This window comes from Myotis yumanensis, unplaced genomic scaffold (genome assembly GCF_028538775.1).
Source record: "Myotis yumanensis isolate MYYU_CA2020_CCGP unplaced genomic scaffold, mMyoYum1.0.hap1 SCAF_1, whole genome shotgun sequence".
Classification (NCBI taxonomy): domain Eukaryota; kingdom Metazoa; phylum Chordata; class Mammalia; order Chiroptera; family Vespertilionidae; genus Myotis; species Myotis yumanensis.
In genome coordinates this window covers 33,292,876-33,313,870 of record NW_027223752.1, presented here as the reverse complement: position 1 = coordinate 33,313,870, position 20,995 = coordinate 33,292,876, and the positions used below count along the sequence as shown (strand labels likewise).

The window sequence follows — 20,995 nt, the reverse complement described above, 5'->3', positions numbered from 1 at the left end:
TCACCTCCTAGCCCTGGTGGGAGTCAGACCTAGAGTTTCTAACAGAACCTGAAACAAATCATTCAGCAGAAGCCCTACCCTGTAAAATCCCTCCTGACTCCTTTGGTGAGATGCCCGTGGTCCTGTGGGCTTTATCTAATGGGTCCAACTCTAAGAAGCGGGAATATCATTATCCCCTTGTTTGTAGATGAAGACCTGAGGTCGAGTAACACGACCAAATCACATAACTATTAAACGGTAGCAGCCTTCCTAAAAACCACAGCCACCATTTACTGAGCTTCTCTGCATACAAGGCACACGCTTCAAGCCTCTATATTTGGGGCATGTGGCAGGACTGAGAGTCAGAGTGTAGGTACCTGTTACCCCTGTGTTGAGGTCAATACCCAGGAAAAGCAATGCACTCAGGGGCTCTATCAGTCGCTGGCCTCCGGAGTGTGAAAGAATTTGGCTAATAGGTTCCCTAGAGACAGCTGGGGAAGAACTGGCCACTTGCAAGTTGGAATTCGACGTGGACTAGTTAGAAAAGTGACCCGAAAGCTGAAGTGTGCCCAAGACTCATCTGAACAGTTGTTAAAATGCAGATTTCTGATCTCCCCTCTGCCCCTTTGGTAAAGCAACTTTTCAGACACATTGATTACAGACACGTGTCAAAGTTTTGTTTTAGCCCAGCTGGTGTGGCTCAGGGGTTGAGCATTGACCAGTCCTAGGAGATCACGGTTGAATTCCCAATCAGGGCACATGTCCGGGGTGTGGGCTTGGTCCTCAGTGTGGGGCGTGCAGGAGGCAGCTAACCAATGATTTTCTCGCATCATTGATGTTTCTATCTCTCTCTCCCTCTCTCTTCCTCTCTGAAGTCAAGCCTATATAATTTGTTTCAAATTTGCTGCAAGGGAGAAGAAAAATGAGAAAAAAAAAACCCCACCTAATTCAAAGACTTCCTTCTTGGCAGAGACATTTTTAAAGGAAAAAATGAGTGTTTAGATGCCTGCTGGCCAGTATGGCAGCCACAGCCACATGCGGCCACTGGGTGCTTGAACCGGGGCTGGTCTGAGCAAGCTGTGCGGTCGTGTAAAATGCACACCGGAGTGTGAAGACGTAATGTGCTAAACACGTAGGCCCTCGCATTCATAGCTTTTACATTGATTGGATAATGAAAGGATAGTGTTTTGGATACATCGAGTTGAAATAAAATATATTATTGACATTAGTTTTCACCTGTTCCATTTTACCTTTGAAAAAATGTGGCCACTAGAAAATGTAAAATGAGAAGTGTGGCTCTCATGATATTTCTATTGAATCTAGATAATCATTGTTAGACAGGAAACGAAAGAACAAAGAAGAGTGTCTGGCTAAGGATGACCGGAAACCTCCGAGGACTGGTTAAAGGTCCTCGGGAGGCTGGCAAGGTTCCCGGAAAGGCCCCAGCGACAGCGCAGCAGAAAGTCGCTCATGGGCTCTGTCAGGAATGCCACGTCCTTCTGGGAGGAGCAGCTCTTCCCACCAGACCACATCGTTCCACTCGGCTTGGGTTTGGGATGTTCCTTTCTCAGCCCCCAGAGAATGTGATCCCACGGGGCCCATTGACATCGCACTGTGAACCAGACCCAGCGGTGGGGCTGACGCAGGTGATTCTGTGAGTTTCAGGCTGTGGGTGTAGAAGGAGCTTGGTGACTCCTCCAGGGGCGGCGGGGCGCGGGGTGCCACGAGAGGGCTCTGAAGGGGGCCTTTGAGAAAACCGGCTGCTCACAGTGTGTCACCTGATGGGAAAGGAGGAGGACTCAGGGTGAGCCAGGCTCCAGTGGGGGGGGAGGGGGGGGGCAAGGGGGAGCCTCCCACAACACCCGCCCTTTTATTGGTATTTAATTTTTTTGGTTAATCCTCACCCGAGGATATTTTATCCATTGACTTTTAGAGAGAGTGGAGGGGAGGGGAGGAGAAGAAAACAGAGAGAGAGGAGAGAGAGAGACATCCATGTGAAAGAGACACATCCATTGGTTGCCCCGCATGCACCCGGACAGGGCTGAGGATCGAACCTGCAACCCAGCCAGGTATGTCGTGCCCTTGACTGGGAACCGAACCCGAGACCCTTTGGTCCGAGGGCCGGTGCGGTAACCACTGAGCAACACCAGCCAGGGCACAACACGCGCCCTTTTAAATCTACTGCCCTGGGTCCTGGGCTCAGGCCTATGGTCTTCCAACCTGATTGTTCACTGGCCTTTAAAAGAACTAAACTTTTTTTTCACATTCTTAAGTTGACATCTAAAACTTTTCATCATCAATTTATGGTTACTTAGAGTATTTTAAGCATTGACATTTCAAAATGAAACTTTTAAATAAATACATTTAAATAATACATTACTCTTTTACATAAATCCACTGGGATCTATATACCATTGCAATTGATACCCATCATCTTCCATTTTAACACACAAACCAGAATAAGACAGGAATCTACATAAATTCTTTTTTTCTTGAGCTCATTTCCATTCCACTTCCCTCTCAGAGCTTTATCCCAATATAATATGTTTTTATACTTGAAAGTGTTTTTTATTAAATATATTTTATTGATTTTTTACAGAGAGGAAGGGAGAGGGATAGAGAGTTAGAAACATCGATGAGAGAGAAACATCGATCAGCTGCCTCCTGCACACTCCCTTCTGGGGATGTGCCCGCAACCAAGGTACATGCCCTTGACCGGAATCGAACCTGGGACCCTTGACTCCGCAGGCTGATGCTCTATCCACTGAGCCAAACCGGTTAGGGCTTGAAAGTGTTTTTTAAGCATCTTTCATATTTTTTTGCATGAAAATCAGGTGTAATAAATAGAAATTTAAACTGTTTCAAATATACCACAGATTTTGATAGTTGTTTCATTTCAAAAGTAATTTTATTGGAAACACATCTCTTAGTGAGGTGAGTAGGATTATTTTTTCTATATAACTGTGGGTCTATAATATTCACTGCAGGAAAGAGACATTCATATATTTAAGCACTGAGAAATATCCTATATAATAAAGAGCTAATATGCAAATGGTCGACATGCCCTCATGCTGTCACGCCTTAATGGCTCAGACACTCAACACTGGGGAGAGAGGAACGGGGACCAGCCAGGCTGCGGCCCGGGAGAGGAACAAGCCGCCTGCCCCGCAGTCCCGGGTGCCCGCAGCTGCGGTCCGGAGGAAACTGCCCACCCACAGTCCCCTGTGGCTGTGGCTGGCCCAGGCGAAGCCAGCCCAGGTCCTGGGTGTCAGTGTCCGAGCTTAGAAACTAAGCAGGAAGCCCACAGTGTCCTAGCCCCTCGGCCTAAACTCAATTTCACTTCCAGCACCCACTTTCCAAGGCACACAACTCCACTCTTTCCATCCCTCCAGCCCAAACAGGAACTGACCTTGGATGTGGAAAGAGCATCTGAGCTTTGAGTTCAAACTGGCTTGGGTTTGAATCCCTCACTGTCACTAACAGTTCTTGAACTTGGGAGCTAGGCCTTGAGAACACATATTCTCCTCCATAAAACAGGGTTAGCGATCCCCATTTTAGGGTTATTCAGAAGGTCACATGAGTGAGATAAGTCTACAAAACCCCTTGCACAGTATTTGGCACACAGTAGGTCTCCAATTATTTCTGAATATCACGGGGAACAGTAGGTAATCATTAGGGTATCTTCCATTATGTTAGACATAATGAGGAAATAGGGCAGGTAAGTTGGTTTCACAAGCCTTTGCCGAAGCAGAGCTCAGATAGGCTGGTTTGGCCTGCTCTGGTAGAAGGGGGTGGGTGGTTGTAAGTTGGATCTAGGGCAGACTGGGTCATGTGGAAGTTGAGCTTCCATTGGTTCAACATTTAGGGTGTCAGCCTAATTTGCAACGATCCTCTTAAGGTAGGTTCTCCAACATCCCTGTTTACACGGTTTGGCCCCATCTCCTCTGATTGGATCAAGGTAGACACCTTGCCCAAACTGGGCTGATCAGCTTTTCCACTCCAGGGAATTTATAGTTTCAACTGAGAGATTTCACTCTCATTTGGGATCTGCTTTTGGATTGAGGAGATATAAAAACTGGAAGACATGGTGTGGCCATCTTCCTTCATATGGATTGAGAGTCAGGGAAAGCCAGGCTGCAGCGAAGGAGCAAAGGAAATAAAAAAACAAAGCAAACAAAGCAGAGAGGAGAGAGGGAGATTATACTCCTGATTTCTTGATAGCTTCTACTTCCGCCTTCAGACGCCTCAGGCCTGAGCACATTCTTGCCCTTGGATTTCATAACACTTTAGAATCCTTGCTGTAAACCCACCTTGTGTTGCTTACACTGGATAATGTCGTGTGTTAAGCTGTTTTGCTCTCATTTCAAAAGAACTAGCTTAAGCAAAAAGAGGACACTCAGTGGAGGGTGCTAGAGGATCTCATGACATCTGGGAGGTTTGGACACCCGGTTTCAGGAGGTGCCAACACCTGGGCAGATGTGACTACTTTAGTCATAGACTTGGAAGCCAGCTTCCTTCTGGCAAGCTGCCATTAAGATGCCTCAGTGTTGCCTGGCCAGCGTGGCTCAGTGGTTGAGCACTGACCTATGAACCAGCAGGTCACAGTTGGATTCTCGGTCAGGGCACATGCCCAGTTGCAGGCTCAATCCCCAGTGTGGGGTGTGCAGGAGGCAGCTGATCAATGATTCTCTCTCTTCCTTGATGTTTCTATCTCTCTCTCTCCTTTCTTCTCGGATATATATATATAAATTTTTTTTCTTAAAGATGCCTGAGTGTCGGTTCTCTCAGTTCAAAGATCCAAATTCCTGGGGTAGAGAGAATCTCATTGCCCCATGATGAGCCAGCAGTAAAGGCTACAGCGTAGCTTCAGGCAACAGAAACACAGCTGCTGAGGGAGTGTAAGCATAACAGAACGTGCCAGTCACCAAGATCAAGGAGTAGGGACTTAGAGGGTGTTCTGAGATCCAGCTCCAGTGTGTGTGTGTGTGTGTGTGTGTGTGTGTGTGTGTGTATGGTGTTCACACACCCCATCAAACAATTCTCAAATACCAGCATGGTCCCCAAGAATCCAACTCAATTCTGACACCCTCTACCTTGAGATAGCATCAGGTTCCACAGGGCAAGGGCTCAGTCCCACAAGACGCCCTCCCCATCCCTACACACACTCAGCTGCCAGCCACAAGCCCTGGCTCTTTTGGGATTGGAGGTTTTAATGACCCCTTCCAATTAAGAATGCTAATTGCAAGTCCAGGTTGTTATCTGTACTTCTGAACAAATGGTTATAAAACAGAAGTTCCTATAACCCCCTCCTTGGGTTCTAATTTGCTAGAACGACTTCTAGAACAGAGAGACATGTTACTTATTAGATCACTGGTTTATTGTAAAAGGTTGTAACTCAGAAACAACCAGATGAAAGCGATGTAAAGGGCAGGGGATATTAAAAATGGCGTCAAAGTAAGTGGATGCTGCATGGAGATGCTCCCAGGAACAAACTGGTATTACAACTAAAATACAGAAAAACTTCCTGAATAATCAGTGGAAGACTTGTAGGAGAGAATCCTGATAGCCGAGGACTGAAAGTGGAGACTGCAAAGAGAGTGGTAGGAGGGGCAGAGGCAAGAAAGGGCTGGTCGGGCGCCCACAGACAATAACTGAAGTCCTGGAGAGATATCTCAGCTGTGGGTGGTTGCCACTGAGAACTCAGGGATCTAATCCCCAAGCTGGGCCCTCCATCAGAGAGCACAACTGAGAAGGGTATTCACGTAATATCTGGCTGTGAAAAGCAGCAGGATTGCTGTCTGCCAGGGAGTAATGGCTGAAAATTCAGGCACCTTCTTAAAGGACCAATGCACAAAATTCCCTGTGGAGCCACTCACCTTGTGCTCAGGCACAGGGAGGGCAGAGTCAACTGGAGCTTTGTGAGCAGAAGCTAAGATTGGGGGCTTGGGGACTAGAGCTCAGACGGCAGACACCCCCAGTTTCCTGTGCTGAGTCATTCCTTCACCCTGCAGAGGTCACCTTTCCCACAAAGACATTTGCTATGCAGGTGGCCTTGCCTGGGGGGAAGACAGTTAACTCACCCTATTAGAAAACACCTTGCCCTGAGGCCACTAAAGAGACTAAAAATAACAATTAGCTTCCAGGCAGAGGCAATTGCCCCACCCTGTTGAAAAAAAAAAAACTCTTGAGGATACCACCAAGATGGCGGCATAGGTAAACACCGGAGACTGCTGCTGCAAACAACCACTTCAAAAATACAACTAAAAGACGGAACGGACATCACCCAGAACCACAGGAAGGCTGGCTGAGGAGAGACTCTTCAACTACAAGGAAAGACAACAGCATTCCGAGGCTCAGAGGAGGCGCAGTGTGGAAAATTTAAAGGTGTGGAGGTGCGCGCGCAAAGCGGGCTGGTGGCTGAGGGCGCGGTTGTCGTTTTCAATCAGGAGGGAGTCTCAGACTCTGAGCTCCAGATCCGGGCGAGTCTCTAGGGACTCAGACTCAAGCGGGAGAAGCGGGATTGTCTAGCATCAGTTGGAACGTGAGGGCAGCTTTCTCTCCGAGGTTTGCAGTGGTTGCTGGGGTTCTGAGAAGCAGAGCCTCTGGGAACGGGACTGAGAGCAGCCATAACTGCTCCCTCGGCCCGCCCTGTTGATCCCCTTCGACCCACCCCACCCAAGCCCTGCGCAGAGCCATTTGCTGGATCGCCTCAGGCAAAGGCTAGATTAGCACCTCCCCAGAGGACAGAAGTTTTCCCCACAGCTGATTCTCACAGCCAGTCGGCCTGGTGGTCAAATCCCTCTAGTATTAACTACAACAATCAAGGCTTAACTAGAACAAGACTGCGCACAAAAACCACAAGGGGGTGCACCAAGAAAGCATAAAAAATGCGGAGACAAAAAAACATGACATAAATGGAGGATATAGAGCTAAAAAACGCAATTTTGAGGGCTTGCAATAAACTTGAGGAGAGCCTCACGAAAACTAATGAGACCCTCGATGCTATGATAAAGAAACTAGAAATTAAGCATACACGGACTGAAATAAAGAATATTATACCCAATAGCAGACCAGAGGAGCGCAAGAATCAAGCCAAAGAATTGAAATGCGAAGAAGCTAAAAACACCCAACCGGAAAAGCAAAATGAAAAAAGAATCTGAAAATACGAAGATAGTGTAAGGAGCCTCTGGGACAGCTTCAAGCGTTCAAACATCAGAATAATAAGGGGTGCCAGAAGATGAGAGACAGCAAGATATTGAAAACCTATTTCAAGAAATAATGGCAGAAAACTTCCCCCACCTGGTGAAAGAAATGGACTTACAGGTCCAAGAAGCGAAGAGAACCCCAAACAAAAGGAATCCAAAGAGGACCACACCAAGACACATCATAATTAAAATGCCAAGAGCAAAAGACAAAGAGAGAATCTTAAAAGCAGCAAGAGAAAGAGACTCAGTTACCTACAAGGGAATACCCATACGACTGTCAGCTGATTTCTCAACAGAAACTTTGCAGGCCAGAAGGGAATGGCAAGAAATATTCAAAGTGCTGAATACCAAGAACCTACAACCAAGATTACTTTATCCAGCAAAGCTATCATTCAGAATTGAAGGTCAGATAAAGAGCTTCACAGATAAGGAAAAGCTAAAGGAGTTCATCACCACTAAACCAGTATTATACGAAATGCTGAAAGGTATCCTTTAAGAAGAGGAAGAAGAAAAAGGTAAAGATACAAATTGTGAACAACAAACATGCATCTATCAACAAGTGAATCTAAGAATCAAGTGAATAAATAATCTGATGTACAGAATGAACTGGTGATTATAATGAATCAGGGACATAGAAAGGGAATGGACTGACTATTCTTGGGGGGGAAAGGGAAATGGGAGATTCGGGAAGAGACTGGACAAAAATCGTGCACCTATGGATGAGGACAGTGGGTGGGGAGTGAGGGCGGAGGGTGGGGCGAGAACTGGGAGGAGGGGAGTTATGGGGAGGGGGGGAAAGAGGAACAAATGTAATCTGAACAATAAAGATTTAATAAAAAAAATTAATGCAAAAAAAACAAAAACAAAAAAAAACTCTTGCCACATCTGAGGATGATTGCCTTGGGGCTTTCAAGTGGAAATCCTATCAGTCTGTAGGCAGAGGTGGTCTCTGGAGGCTTTGAGTCTTTGCCTGATCTAATTAGTCAGAAACAGTGTTAGACACTGTCCTGCACTGTCCTGCAGATTGAGAGGCATAGAGAATCTACCTAATACATAGTCACAAACCCAAACAGATAGCCAAAATGAGGAGACAAAGAACACACAAATGAAAGAACAAGAGAATTCTACAGAAGAGACAAATGAAGCAGAGGTAAGAAATTTATCTGAAACAGAGTTCAGAGTAATGATGGTAAAGATGCTCAATAGCATGAAAAAAGATATAGTAACTATGAAAAAAAGAAGAGTCAGAAATAAAGAATGACATGACACAAAGAACACATTAGAAGGAATACACAGCAGATTAAGGGAAACTGAGGACTGAATCAGTGAATTAGAAGACAGGGTTGAGATATATAGGGCAAGGTATGGGGAGAGGGCATACAGCTTCCGTGCCTTCTGCAGGCACGCCACTCTCCCCACATCTCCATGTGTTCACTAACCTGGAAGCTCTCTGATCCAGTCCTCTGGGGTTTCCTGGAGGCATCACCAACTAGGCATGAATGACCAAATAGCCTTGGGTGCTTGATTCAACCTTCAGCCCTTCTCCCATCCCTGGAGGTCAGGGGTGGACTGGAGTTACAACCCTCCAATCACATGGTTGGTTCTCCTGGCAACCAGGCCCCATCCCTAGGTGCTTCCAGCAGTCACCTCATTCAAGTGTTCCTAACTGGATTGGTCCTGTGTACCGTGATCCTGTAACTACTGTATCAGGGAAGGAATAATTTCCAGGTCTGGGGCTGATCTGAGGGTATGTGTACCCACCACAATGGCTCTGTTATGAATTGGTATAGGGCTGTGGTTGGCAAACCGCAGCTCACGAGCCACATGCGGCTCTTTGGCCCCTTGAGTGTGGCTCTTCCACAAAATACCACGTGCGGATGTGCATGTACAGTGTGATTGAAACTTCGTGGCCCATGCGCAGAAGTCGGTATTTTGAGGAAGAGCCAGTATTTTGTGGAAGAGCCACACTGAAGGGGCCAAAGAGCCGAGGTTTGCCGAGCTACAGTTTGCTGACCACTGGTATAGGGAGTTCACACTTTTGAGGTTTCCCTCTTGATACTGAAGATGAAAAGAATCCAGTAATTGGTTAGCCCCTAGATCCTGATAGCTTGGGGGGTGCAGTAGGTATAGAGGACAGCATTGGGAGGGGTTGAATCTTGGCTATATATAGCCTTTTTCAAGTTCTTTCTCTCTCTTGAATGGCATCACCAACTTTGATCTTTGGAATGTTTCAGTCTTTCATATTTTACTTACAGAAAATTTGGGGGCATGAGAAAAGAAACTTTCATGTTTGTTAAGTCACTGTCTCGTTGTTTCTTTGTCACAGAAGCTTAACTGCCACAGTGAATTTCGTCCTTTGTGAATGGACAGACAGGCTCCCTGTAGTACTCATTATAGCTGAAACCTGCTGAGTGTACCAGGCACTGGATCCAACACATTACATGCACTGCCTCAATGCAATCCTTGTAACAACCCTAGGGATTAAGTACTGTGATTGACCCATTTCTCACATGAGGAAACTGAGGCTTAGAGAGTTCCAGCAACATTCTGGAAGTCATGTACACTCATGAATGCGTGTGCACATAAACATGCACACATACACACATGCTCACATGCACATGCATACACACATATGCACACACACACATGCACACATATACAAACACACAATGCCAAAAGACTCCTCAGGTGCTGTGGGGTGTTTCCCTGTGATGGTCACAATAGGGCCCCAGCCATAGCCTGAGTGAGATGTGAGTGTTTGGAGGAGGGAAGATGGAGCCAGATGACAGACAGGTTTTATGGTGAACAAAAATGCGAGTGCCCAGACCTAGGTCAGCATGCCTCTAACACTCCTGAGTATGAGAATCACCTGCAGCCCTTACTAACACACTAGGGCTCCAACCCAGACAATTTAAATCAGAATTTTTGCCAGTAGGGACCCAGGCAGCAGAATGTTATAAACACTTCCTAGGTGATTTTAGTGTACAGTTGGTGTTGAGAAACACTCATCTAGGCACTCAAATTAAAGTACCGTCCTGGGTTTGCAGGTATTTTAATTATTGTGCACTAAATTAAGCAACAACAATAAAATCAGGAGGTAGCAATAGAAAGAAGTCAGGTATGTAAGGGATGAATCTGACTCAAAACTGAACATTAAAAAAAAACCATATACTTCCAAGAGAGACTAAGGATATTTATTCCTTCAAAAGATCTTTAGAATTATTAGCTAGAATAACAGAAGCAACACGTTTTTAGTGTTGCAAGTTCTGGATAGGAATTTTTAAACTTTTGGTGAGATTTAGAGCATATTCAGATAAATAGAATAGCTTGGTCAGAATAAATATTTTCCCCAGGCATGTAGTTGTGGAATGTAAGTGAAAAAAGATAGAAATCTGAATATACACTGTTGACCATTACCATATTAAAACAAAGAAACATGGGAAATGCCTATGATTAAGTTTTATGAATAAATTCTAGTAAGTTTCATGATACCGATTGGGCGCCAATCGCAGGGGTCCAGCCCCAGCGGTCCAGGGGTTCTCAAAGGCAGTGAAGAATGAAGGTCACGGAGACAGCGTTCAGATCATCAGCATAGTTGGGTTCTCTCTTTATTCTCCTGTTACATCTGTATTTATACCATTTGATCCTATAAGCATGCCTCTATAGTTACATCATCATATGTTTTGGATCCTCCTTTGACCTTCTACAGTTCCTTGTGTTATGTTTACAGTTTCTTATCTGACCTTTGATAAAAATCTTATCTCTATCTAGCTCTGTTGATTTTAATCTTGTCTAGGTTAGTCTCTGTTCCATTATAAGGGCTAGTTTGTTGTCTCTATTCCAAGGTCATTATCCTATTGCTATAAGGAGATTTTCCTATTCTATGGCCTAAGTAAGGATTATGTAGCTTAAGCGTGATTGTTCATAGTTAAGGTGATTAACTACCCGCCTGGCACTTAGTTACGGGGTTTTACTGATTTATTCCCTTCCCTAGCCCCGTTAATCCCTAACTCCAGGGAAACATTCCCACCTGGGGAAACAACCTTTCTCGGGAGGTGGCTCTAGTTATAACACATAGTGCTAAAAAAGGGGGAGCAAACATTAAGACAGTATGCTGTATACGCCAGGTCCCTTGAAACATATGCTGTGCAGATGTTTCTTCCCTGCAGCGACTGTGTCAAGCAGCAAGGGTGGAACGGCTTCAGGCACCACACGGTTGGGAATAAGAAAGGCCTTTTACATTTCCATATCTGTGTGTTTTTTTTAAAAATGGTGGTGTCATTTTTGAATGGAAAAAGAAAACATATTAAACGGTCAGGACAAAAACCATAAAAAGGAAATAGAACAAAATATAATAAAAGGTGGATTTGGTGAGATAGGATCATGAGTATTCTTTCAATTATTTTTCCTGTTGAAGTTTTTGCTATAGTAAGACTATATGTCTTTTTACAATTGGAATAAAATAAACTCTATTTAGAAATAAAGATCAAATCCTGTCTCTGTTATGATTTTGTTATCTGGCAAAGGGAGCTGGGTGGAGTATTCACAGTTTAAAGCCTAGGAATTGGCTAGCTTAGGAACTGGCAAACATTTTCTGTAAAGGGCCAGATAGTGAATATTTTAGGTTTTGTGGGCCTATAGTCTCTATTACAAATACTCAGCCCTGACATCACAGGACAATAGCTACAGACACTAATTAAATGAAAGAGAGTGGCTGTTTTTCCAAAAAACCCCTTTATTTATGGAAAATTACCTTTGAATTTCATATACTCTTCTTTTGATTTGCCCCAGCTCCCAACTATTTAAAAATGAAAGGATTATAAGGAGTATACACAGACTATTGTGGGATCACATGGCAGTAAAAGTACTTCTGCTCATGGAACATGAGCTTATTGGGGGGATTGTTAAGAAACAATCTGGTATGGAGACCGATGAGGCAGTTGTCATGGAACAAGCAAGCATTGCAGAAGATAAATGGTTTTAAATACAGAATAACTCACTAGGCAATACCAATGAAAAGTTACCTTTGGGGAAATCACAAACTTTCTAAGGTAAGTTAGTTAAGAGAAAAGGCCTTATTAGAAAAGTTGGTCCTAAGAAAACCGCAACACCAGGGCTGAAGGCAGCCCCTTTGTTCACGGTGTACAGCACTATTGGTTTTCTTACCCCCAGAAAACCTTTTCTAGATTCCTTTCTCTTATGGCAGCAAAAAATGATGGTCAGCAAGTGAAATCACAAGCGGTTGCTTCTCAGTCAACACAGAATGTAGGAAATAACTGGAAGACTGAGTTTCAAAAATTATGCAGAAAGCAAACTAATTAAGTCAGTGCTGGCTTGGGACAATTTGTGCATTGTGAGATGCCAATGCACATGAGGCTAGCGGTAGCCGCTAAAGGGAAGCGTTTTCTTTTACCGAGTACATATTTTCCTTTAAAATCATCCTTAATTCCCCCACCCGATAGATAGCTAACCTCTCAGTTTTGCTGAGTACCTGCAGAGGCTCTTTTTCGAATAAACATACAAATGCAGGAATGGATGAGCCCACGCTGGACAAACTATCCGAGTTCTGTCCGAGTTCCTCCAGGCCCAGGTCAGGGGAGGTCGGAGCCGGGGGCCAGGAGCTCGGCTCCTCCTCGAACGACGTTATTTATCTGTGTAACTCCGGTTACCGGCAGCAACCCTAGACTCTGGGCGCCTCTCAAAAACGGGGCGCCTCGGGTGCCACCCAAAAGCACTGAAGAAAAGTAAACTTTCACCATCTTTATGCTCCAACTTCTAAGCCTGACCCTCTTCCCGGGAACGCGCGGAGGTAAGGAGTGGAGGGCTGCGTTTGGAAACCACCACAACCTGTTTGCGGAGCGGCGGGCGCTCGCGCGTTACGTTACGGAAACCTGAACGGGGAGGGGTCGCCGAAGGCCGCGGGGACTGGAAAGCGGCGGGAAACCTGTGCGGCCAGCTCAGGTGCAGGGCAGTGGAGGTGCAGAAATCGGCCTCCGGAACTCAATTCAAGTCGGCCTTCGGGCGGCAGTCCCACGTTCAACACTTCACCCCGCGGAAACCTGCCGCTTAAAAAGCACGCACTCCCTCGGTCTTCTTACTGTCAACTACTCGTCCGTGGTTCGGTCCGCACCTCACTGCTCGTCAAGGAGCGTCTTCCAACGTTGCCCCCGAAACGGCCCGCGGCAGGGGCCAGTGATGGCCAGGTAGTTTTGCAAAGCCTGAGTTCCGGAGTTTCTTTTACCCAGGACTCTTCGGGGCAGCTTAAAAAAAATTCCGATGAAAAAGCGGCGTCATTTGTCTCAGGGTATATTCCTGCGAGAGAGAATGACGAACCGAACTTCACGGCCTAAAAGCTTCAAACGTCTTCAACCGCGGCCCTCCCAGCGCCGGGCACCTGACAGCCGCGCCCCGCCCCTGGGCCCCGCCCACCGCGGGCGAGGCCGCTCGGCCGGTACCAGGTGACAGGGCCCCGACCCCTCAGAGACTTCCGTCCTCGGATCCAAGCGGGAGGGTCTGTGGGCGGCCCCGGAAGTGACGCAAGGCGCACCCTCCATTTTGTAGAACGCGGAGCAGCTAAGTGCGTCAGTTGTCGAGAGACGTAGACGAGTTGAGTCCTGGTCTGCGGGGAGGCAGACAGCTCCGTCGCAGACTACGGACCTCTCTTGGGTCTCAGCTGCCAAAGATCCCGTCCGGTAGGTGAGTGGCTCACTTTGAGGGAATGGCTTCTCGGATCGAGGCTTCTTCATGGCCACTCGGATCAGTGGCCAGGGCTGCTCTCTTTGCGGAGGACGGCGTCCAATGAGCGCAGTTTACTCGAGGTGGGCGCTGGGGCACGTCTCCCTTGGGGTCTTGTTTGAGGGGAAGTGAAGGTGGAAGGGCGGTCTTGGTTCTGGTCGTTTTTCCTGCGGGGTTGTGTGCCCCTCCCTGCCTCTTGACTTCCTCCTTAGCCGAACCCCTGGAGTAGTGGGCTGGGGTTGGGGTGTGGCAGCCCGGGGTTTCTGCGGGCGGGGATGGAGACTCCGGAACGGTGGAGTCGGGGGAGGGAGTGGGAGGAGGGAGTTGGGCACGCGCGGCTCTGCCCTCCGCTGGCGCCGCCGCCGCCATTTTGTGGCTGTCTAGCGTCCGCCCGCCGCCCTCTGCGCAGGCGCGGCCGTGGCATCGCGAGATTCCGGCTTCCACCTGCTGTGACGCTCCAGGGAGGCGGCGACGCTCCCGCGGCCCGTCGCCATTGGGCTGGCCGTGCCGAGGGCGGTGCCGGCCCCGCCCGCACTTCTCGGCCTTTCCTAACTGCGGCAGATGGGAGGGGGCCAGAAGAGCCGGGGCGAGTGTGAGGCTGCGCAGTTCCGGAGGCGGCAGTGGGCGTTGCGGTGGCTGCGTTCTGGGCCCAGGGAAGGATCGTGTTGGGAGCCGAGTTTTAATTTTGTCTGCAAGGGACCCGGCCTAATAAGAGGCACTCTTGGCAATCTTGTTTATAACATCACCCGGTAAACATTTTATTTTATGCCGTTCATGTTTTTGACCCCTGGACCAGCCGTTCTTCTGACATTCACGCGGGGTGTCTCCACTGAATTATTCTCCTAACAGGAAGTACTAGCCGGGCGTCATGAGCGGCTGTCGAGTCTTCATCGGGAGGCTAAATCCAGCGGCCAGGGAGAAAGACGTGGAAAGATTCTTCAAGGGATATGGACGAATACGAGATATCGATCTGAAAAGAGGCTTTGGTTTTGTGGTGAGTGTTTAGAACTGGTTGGATTATCTGTTGTTACGCTGGTAAAGCTTTTGATGAGCAACGTTTTTTTTATCTTATTGAGGCAGGTAGAGTATCTTTAGAAAATGCGTGCATCCTGAAGGCAGTGAATTTCCTTAAGGAAGAAAAGAACCTCACTGCTGACTGGGGAACCACTCCTGGTCACTTGTCAAATAGGCTTATTGATAGGGTACTGTCATTAAGATACTTCCTTATCTGTTAAATGTTTTTAGTGCTCCTATTGTTGTAGAATACACTTTTAAGACTGCCAAGTATTATGTATATTTTTCATGCTTGTATTTTAGGAATTTGAGGATCCCAGGGATGCTGATGATGCTGTATATGAACTTGATGGAAAAGAACTCTGCAGTGAAAGGTGAGAATCTTAATTTTAGTTTTATAGTTAGTTAGCATTGTAAAATAGAGCAGACTAGGGTGTGTTGGGGTATTTTCCTAAGTAGATCTCTTACATAGTTTGTGTGGATAATGAAGATTTTTTTCTTCTCTTCCTTAGGGTTACTATTGAACATGCTCGAGCTCGATCTCGAGGTGGGAGAGGTAGAGGGCGATACTCTGATCGCTTTAGTAGTCGCAGACCTCGAAATGATAGACGGTATGTGATGGCCAGTGGCTGTTTGGAATAATCATTACTGCATGACTATTTAATGATTAAGTACTGTCCTGTATAATAGCCTAATATGCAAAGTGAATGGCGGAACGACCAGTCGCTATGACATGCACTGACCACCAGGGGGCAGACGCTTAACGCAGGAGCTGCCCCTTGATGGTCAGTGAGCACCCACAGAGGTGGGGGGGGGGATCGTGTCCCTGCTCAGCCATGGCTGGTGAGCGCAGCGGCACTGGTGGGAGCCTCTCCCACCTCTGAGGCAGCACTAAGGATGTCTGACTGATGCCCGGGGGAGCCGGGCCTAAACCAGCAGTCAGACATCCCCTGAGGGTTCCCGGACTGCAAGAGGGCGCAGGCAGGGCTGAGGGGGACCCCTTCCTCCCCCGCCCGAATTTTGTTCATTGGTCCTCTAGTTAGCAATAAGTGATTCTGGTATTTACCAAGAAAGTCAGTTCTCTTGTGCCTATGTCAGTTCACTGTTTTGGTTAAGTCTCTATAATGAAGCATAAAATAATTAAACAGTTGATGAAATAATTTGAATGGCTTATGTCTGAATGCATAAACTTGCTCATAGTTGGAACAAAATTGTGAATTGCTGTATTTCTTCCATTGTAAATACTTGTTTTTTTTTTTTCTCAGAAATGCTCCACCTGTAAGAACAGAAAATCGGCTTATAGTTGAAAATTTGTCTTCAAGAGTCAGCTGGCAGGTGTGTAGAAATTCAGTTTTGAGATATTTTAATGTGGCTTTTTAAAAACTAATGGAATGGGTAGCTAAAGTTTTATTAACATTTTATTAAAAGTAGTTCTATTTTTAATTAAATTAATGGACTTAATTGTAATTTTAAAATTTTAATTTAATGTAACTGGGGGATATTGGAAATTTTAATATTAGTGATCAAATGTAAATGTTTTTGAGGATATTTTTTCTTGTTCTTAAAATCAATTTTAACCAAATATTAAACCCTTTATTTGCCAGCCTATCTGTGTCGTTGGCCTTATGACGAGGAGTGCCTGTGGGTTATCCTAATCGTTGTCTTGGTCACTCTTGGTTGGGCCTGGTTGACTTTGCCAGTCAGCTCCTACAGTGATCAATTGGCCACCTCTAGATCTGTGTTTGCCGGTCTAGACGTAATCGGGGCACTTACTTGGAGTGCCAGGTTGCAGCGATCCCAGAGCGCTGATAACGTGATCTGATCCCTAAGTTGAGAGCTGTCTTCCTGTAACGCTTCGAATAAGAGGTCCTGGTCGAACGATACGAAATTAGTTGGTCGTTGGAATCCTGTTCGCAGTAAAGTGGTCCTTGGTAACTGCACAAGAGTAGAACATGTCTGCATCGCCAATAGTCTGCTAATAGGGAGGGCTGTGCGATTAAAGGCTTCCATCGATTGGGTAGTGTCCTTCAAGTGGGTGGCGAAGAGCCAGTCGGGCATATGTCATGAAGGTTTCTTCGACCGATTAACGGTTTGCTGCTTGACTAGCCTAGGGAAATAATAATAAAGGTAAAGTAAACTTTTTTAATGACATATGGGGCACAAAATAATTGATGTCTTGTAAATGTTCTGTTTTTAAATATAAAATTTCTACTTTAGTCTTTAAAAATATGTACTGTTTCTACTTGTTTGTTTTTTTGTTTTGTTTTTTGTTTTCCTTTTGTATTGAGCTCAGTATAGACTAATACTACTTAATGTTAACATCTAAATTTCCTTTAGCATTTTGCTTAAAAGCAATATGCTATTTGCTTATTTCGTGCCCTGACATAAATATTTTTTGAATTCTGATAGAATACAAGTGTGGTAAATGCCATGTTTGTACTTTATCTAACATCTTCTCTTTCAGTAGTCTTGTTTTTATATCATGTTGTTTGTGTGTCACGTTTCCTTTTCTCTGCATGACACAATTGTCTTGTGTTAAGGATCTCAAAGATTTCATGAGACAAGCTGGAGAAGTAACCTTTGCAGATGCACATCGACCTAAATTAAATGAAGGGTAAGTATATACTGTAGATTGTAAGCCTGTTAAAATACCTTGGCAGTTTTATTGTGAATGTTGTTCTCAGTGCTTAAAATTTGCGAATGCTCTTGGTTCTCAGGTGAGTTTGCTTCAGGGGACTTTTGGCAGTGTCTGGCATCTTGTGGATAAAGGCCAGGGATGCATATAAACATTCTACAATGCATAGGAAAGCCCCCAACAACAAACTTTGTCTGGGCTAAATTGTCAACAATTAGGGGGTTGAGAAACCTTGCTCTAATGCCATGTTATTCATCGAGAGTTAAAAACTCTTGATACAGTAATAGCAAAATGAGCATGGAAAAGGTACTTAATCTAGATTCCTTTGTGAGACTGTAAGGTATACATAACTTCACAAATGTTTTTTTCTTTTTCCTCGCTAGGGTGGTTGAGTTCGCCTCTTACGGTGATTTAAAGAATGCTATTGAAAAACTTTCTGGAAAGGAAATAAATGGGAGAAAAATAAAATTAATCGAAGGCAGCAAAAGGCACAGGTATCTCCTTAATATATTTTAAAAATATTTTGATTTTTACAGAAGAGAGGGAAAGCAAAACACTTATCAGTTGTCTCTTGTACACCCCCTACTGGGGAACAAGCTCATCACCCAGGCAATGTGTCCTGACTGGAAATTGAACCTTTCATTGCATGCGTGGGACACAACGCCCAACCAACAGCCACACTGGCCAGGACACTAACATGTTTAAGTCAAAGTTTTACTTAATGGATTTGTAGGGCCTGCAGCTTATGTTTTGTTTTTTTGTTTTTGTTTTTCCCCCCTTACCAGTAGGTCACGAAGCAGGTCTCGTTCCCGGACTAGGAGTTCCTCTAGGTCTCGTAGCCGGTCTCGGTCTCGGTCTCGTTCTCGGAGTCGCAAGTCTTACAGCCGATCTAGGAGCAGGAGCCGGAGCCGAAGCCGGAGCAAGTCCCGTTCTGTTAGTAGGTCTCCTGCACCTGAGAAGAGCCAGAAACGTGGTTCTTCAAGTAGATCTAAGTCTCCAGCATCTGTGGATCGCCAGAAGTCCAGGTCCAGGTCCAGGTCTCGGTCCCGGTCCAGATCAGTTGACAGTGGCAATTAAACTGTAAATAACTTGCCCAGGGGGCCTTTTTTAAAAAAAAACAAACACAAAAAACAAAAACACAAATACCCAAATCATACTTGCTAAAAATTCTGGTAAGTATGTGCTTTTTTTGTGGGGGTGGGCTATGGAGGGGGGGTTGGATTGGGTTGGGCTGGATATCTTTGTAGATGTGGACCACCAAGGGTTGTTGAAACCTAATTGTATTAAATGTCTTTTGATAAGCCTTCTGCTCACATTTTTGTGAATGTCTGAAGTATATAGTTTGTGTATATTGACAGAGCTCTTTTATAACTAAAGCAAATTTAATTTTTTTGTACTAGAAAAATTTGAACATTTTAGTTCTTGGTTATTCAAATATGTTAATTCAAAATTAGTTTAATGTGTCAATTAAACTAATTAATAGCTTTGGACACTTAAAAGAGCTCTAAATTTGCTTGTACATAAAGGCTTAATTTGAGTTTTCCTTGTTAGGGTCACGGGTGTCCTCCCACCCACCCTTTAACAGCTGCCTGGCAAAGACTAACAAGCAGCTGTTAGTTATTGATAATAAAAGATTATAAAACTGCTTTTGTCTATTTGTCTGAAGGTTGTGTGTTATTTACTCCTCCCTTCCCATCTACATTCAACACAATTTCTTGTAGAGAACCTGAAGTCATTTGGTTAGCTCAGGTTCTTTATTCTTAAAAAATTTGAACAGTACTTTTGACATTTCCAGCTAGTCAGAAAATAGGCAGTCAGTGAGATGTTTAAAGCAGTGAGGTGACTTAACAGTGATGAATTTCCTTTGTATGTGACCCATGCTCTTTACCTGTATCACCTGACTATTCTATTGGCACCAGGTTACTTGGGGCTTCCATAGTCAAGAGGACAATTTAGGAAGCAAATCGTACAGTTAATGTTTTATGCTTTTCTTAAAGGTTGTACTGCAGTTTTGGTGGACAGAAAGGTGTTTCTTTCGGGGGAGGGGTTGGTATTTTTTAGATCCATGCACATGGCTTTTAAGGGGTTCACATGCTTTTTCTTTTAGTCCTGAGACATGGATGTTACAATATATGTGAAGAGGAAAACAATAGTGAAAGCTGCTTAAGGTTCTCTATCCATCTTAAGAGTTAGATCCTGCTACCTGCAGGTAATGATTTGAAGGTACAGAAGTCTCAGAGATTGATTAGTCTTTAGTCCATATGAGTGCTAGTATTGTATAAATACTTAGTAACTGAATCTTCAAAACTACCTATTAGGTAATAGCTTTACTGGAGGAAATTATGCCAAAGAGAAGAGCAAATAAATGTTAAACTGGTATTAGAGCCCATAAAGTCTAGTACTAGAAGCCTAAAAACCACACCTTCAGTGCAGACCCTTGCATAGCCCTGCAGGGATTTTGAGGAAAGCACCAAAAAGATTGCTTTTGTTTTCTCCACATGTGGGATCCACTAGGGGGAATTCTATTTGGGGTTGGATTTGAAAGATTTTTGGTTTACTGGCATGGCCACTTCTCTCTATTGAAGGCTAGAACTTGGGCCAGAAAATTGTGAAGCTGATTTTAGGGAGAGTTTATGTGATAACACATTGTGGACAGATCGTGAGAGTTCTGGTGTTTCCTGTTCTGAGGCTTGTGGCCAATTACGAGAATTCTTTAAAAACATTGCCTTGTAAGATATGTAGTAACTTCAAAAAACAATGGGTATTTAATTTTAAAGCATGCCTTTAACATTTATATAAAACGTTTTTTGTACTAGTTCAATAGAAACTTATCTGGCCACTGGATAAAGTTAGCAAAACTGGTCCACAATGTGTTAACTTTGGATGGAGGGCACTGGCTTTGTTTAAAAGGGCAGAACCACCCAGTTGGCGTGCCTCAGTGATTGTGTGTTGACCTATGAACCAGGAGGTCAGTTTGATATCTGGTCAGGGCACATGTGCTGGTTTCAGGCTCAATCCCCAGTGGGGGGTGTGCAGGAGGTAGCTGATCAGTGATTCTCATCATTGATGTTTCTTTCTCCCTCTCTGAAGTAAATAAAAATGTATTAAAAATAAAATAGCCAGAACGTGTCCTGGCTGGGTGGCTCCATTGGTTGGTTGAAGTGTCTGGCTCACCAAAATACAGGTTTGATTCCCTGTCAATGTAAATACCTAGGTGGTGGGTTTGATCCCTGGTCAGGTGGTGTTCAGGAAGCAACCTATTGATGTTTTCCTCTCAATTTTTTTGGGTGAGGATTAAGAAAAATGAAGTGGTAGAACCTAGTTTTTAACCCTTTAGGTTTTTAAAATGTACCTCAGTGATATGTATGGTGTTAGGTACTTGGACATTTTATCAGTTGACTTTCTGATTTTTCCACCCCTGTAAAAT

The 20,995-nt window shown here is 44.9% G+C and overlaps 1 protein-coding gene across 7 annotated transcripts; it reads left to right on the top strand.

Annotated features, from left to right (window-relative positions):
- Positions 1 to 13,736: 13,736 nt before the first annotated feature.
- Positions 13,737 to 19,221, top strand: SRSF5 (serine and arginine rich splicing factor 5). Of its 7 annotated transcripts, none has more exons than XM_070417510.1 (9): positions 13,737 to 13,880; positions 14,329 to 14,668; positions 14,769 to 14,913; positions 15,237 to 15,307; positions 15,446 to 15,544; positions 16,199 to 16,268; positions 17,474 to 17,547; positions 17,952 to 18,062; positions 18,357 to 19,221. In XM_070417510.1, the coding sequence occupies exons 3-9, from the start codon at positions 14,788 to 14,790 to the stop codon at positions 18,643 to 18,645; spliced, it is 840 nt and encodes a 279-aa protein (XP_070273611.1). In that variant the 5' UTR covers positions 13,737 to 13,880; positions 14,329 to 14,668; positions 14,769 to 14,787; the 3' UTR covers positions 18,646 to 19,221. The 7 variants fall into 7 exon arrangements, with proteins under 7 accessions (XP_070273611.1, XP_070273583.1, XP_070273557.1 ...); XM_070417482.1 differs by having other exon boundaries at positions 13,741 to 13,876; positions 18,354 to 19,221; XM_070417456.1 differs by having other exon boundaries at positions 13,741 to 13,880; positions 18,354 to 19,221.
- The last annotated feature ends 1,774 nt before the right edge of the window (positions 19,222 to 20,995 follow it).

Excerpts from the sequence above, each read along its gene's own strand:
- SRSF5 (XM_070417491.1), top strand. The coding sequence starts at position 14,788 with ATGAGCGGCTGTCGAGTCTTCATCGGGAGGCTAAATCCAGCGGCCAGG. Across the intron at positions 15,545-16,198 it reads AGACCTCGAAATGATAGACG|AAATGCTCCACCTGTAAGAA; the intron begins GTATGTGATGGC and ends TTTTTTTCTCAG. Across the intron at positions 18,063-18,353 it reads GAAGGCAGCAAAAGGCACAG|TAGGTCACGAAGCAGGTCTC; the intron begins GTATCTCCTTAA and ends CCCCCTTACCAG.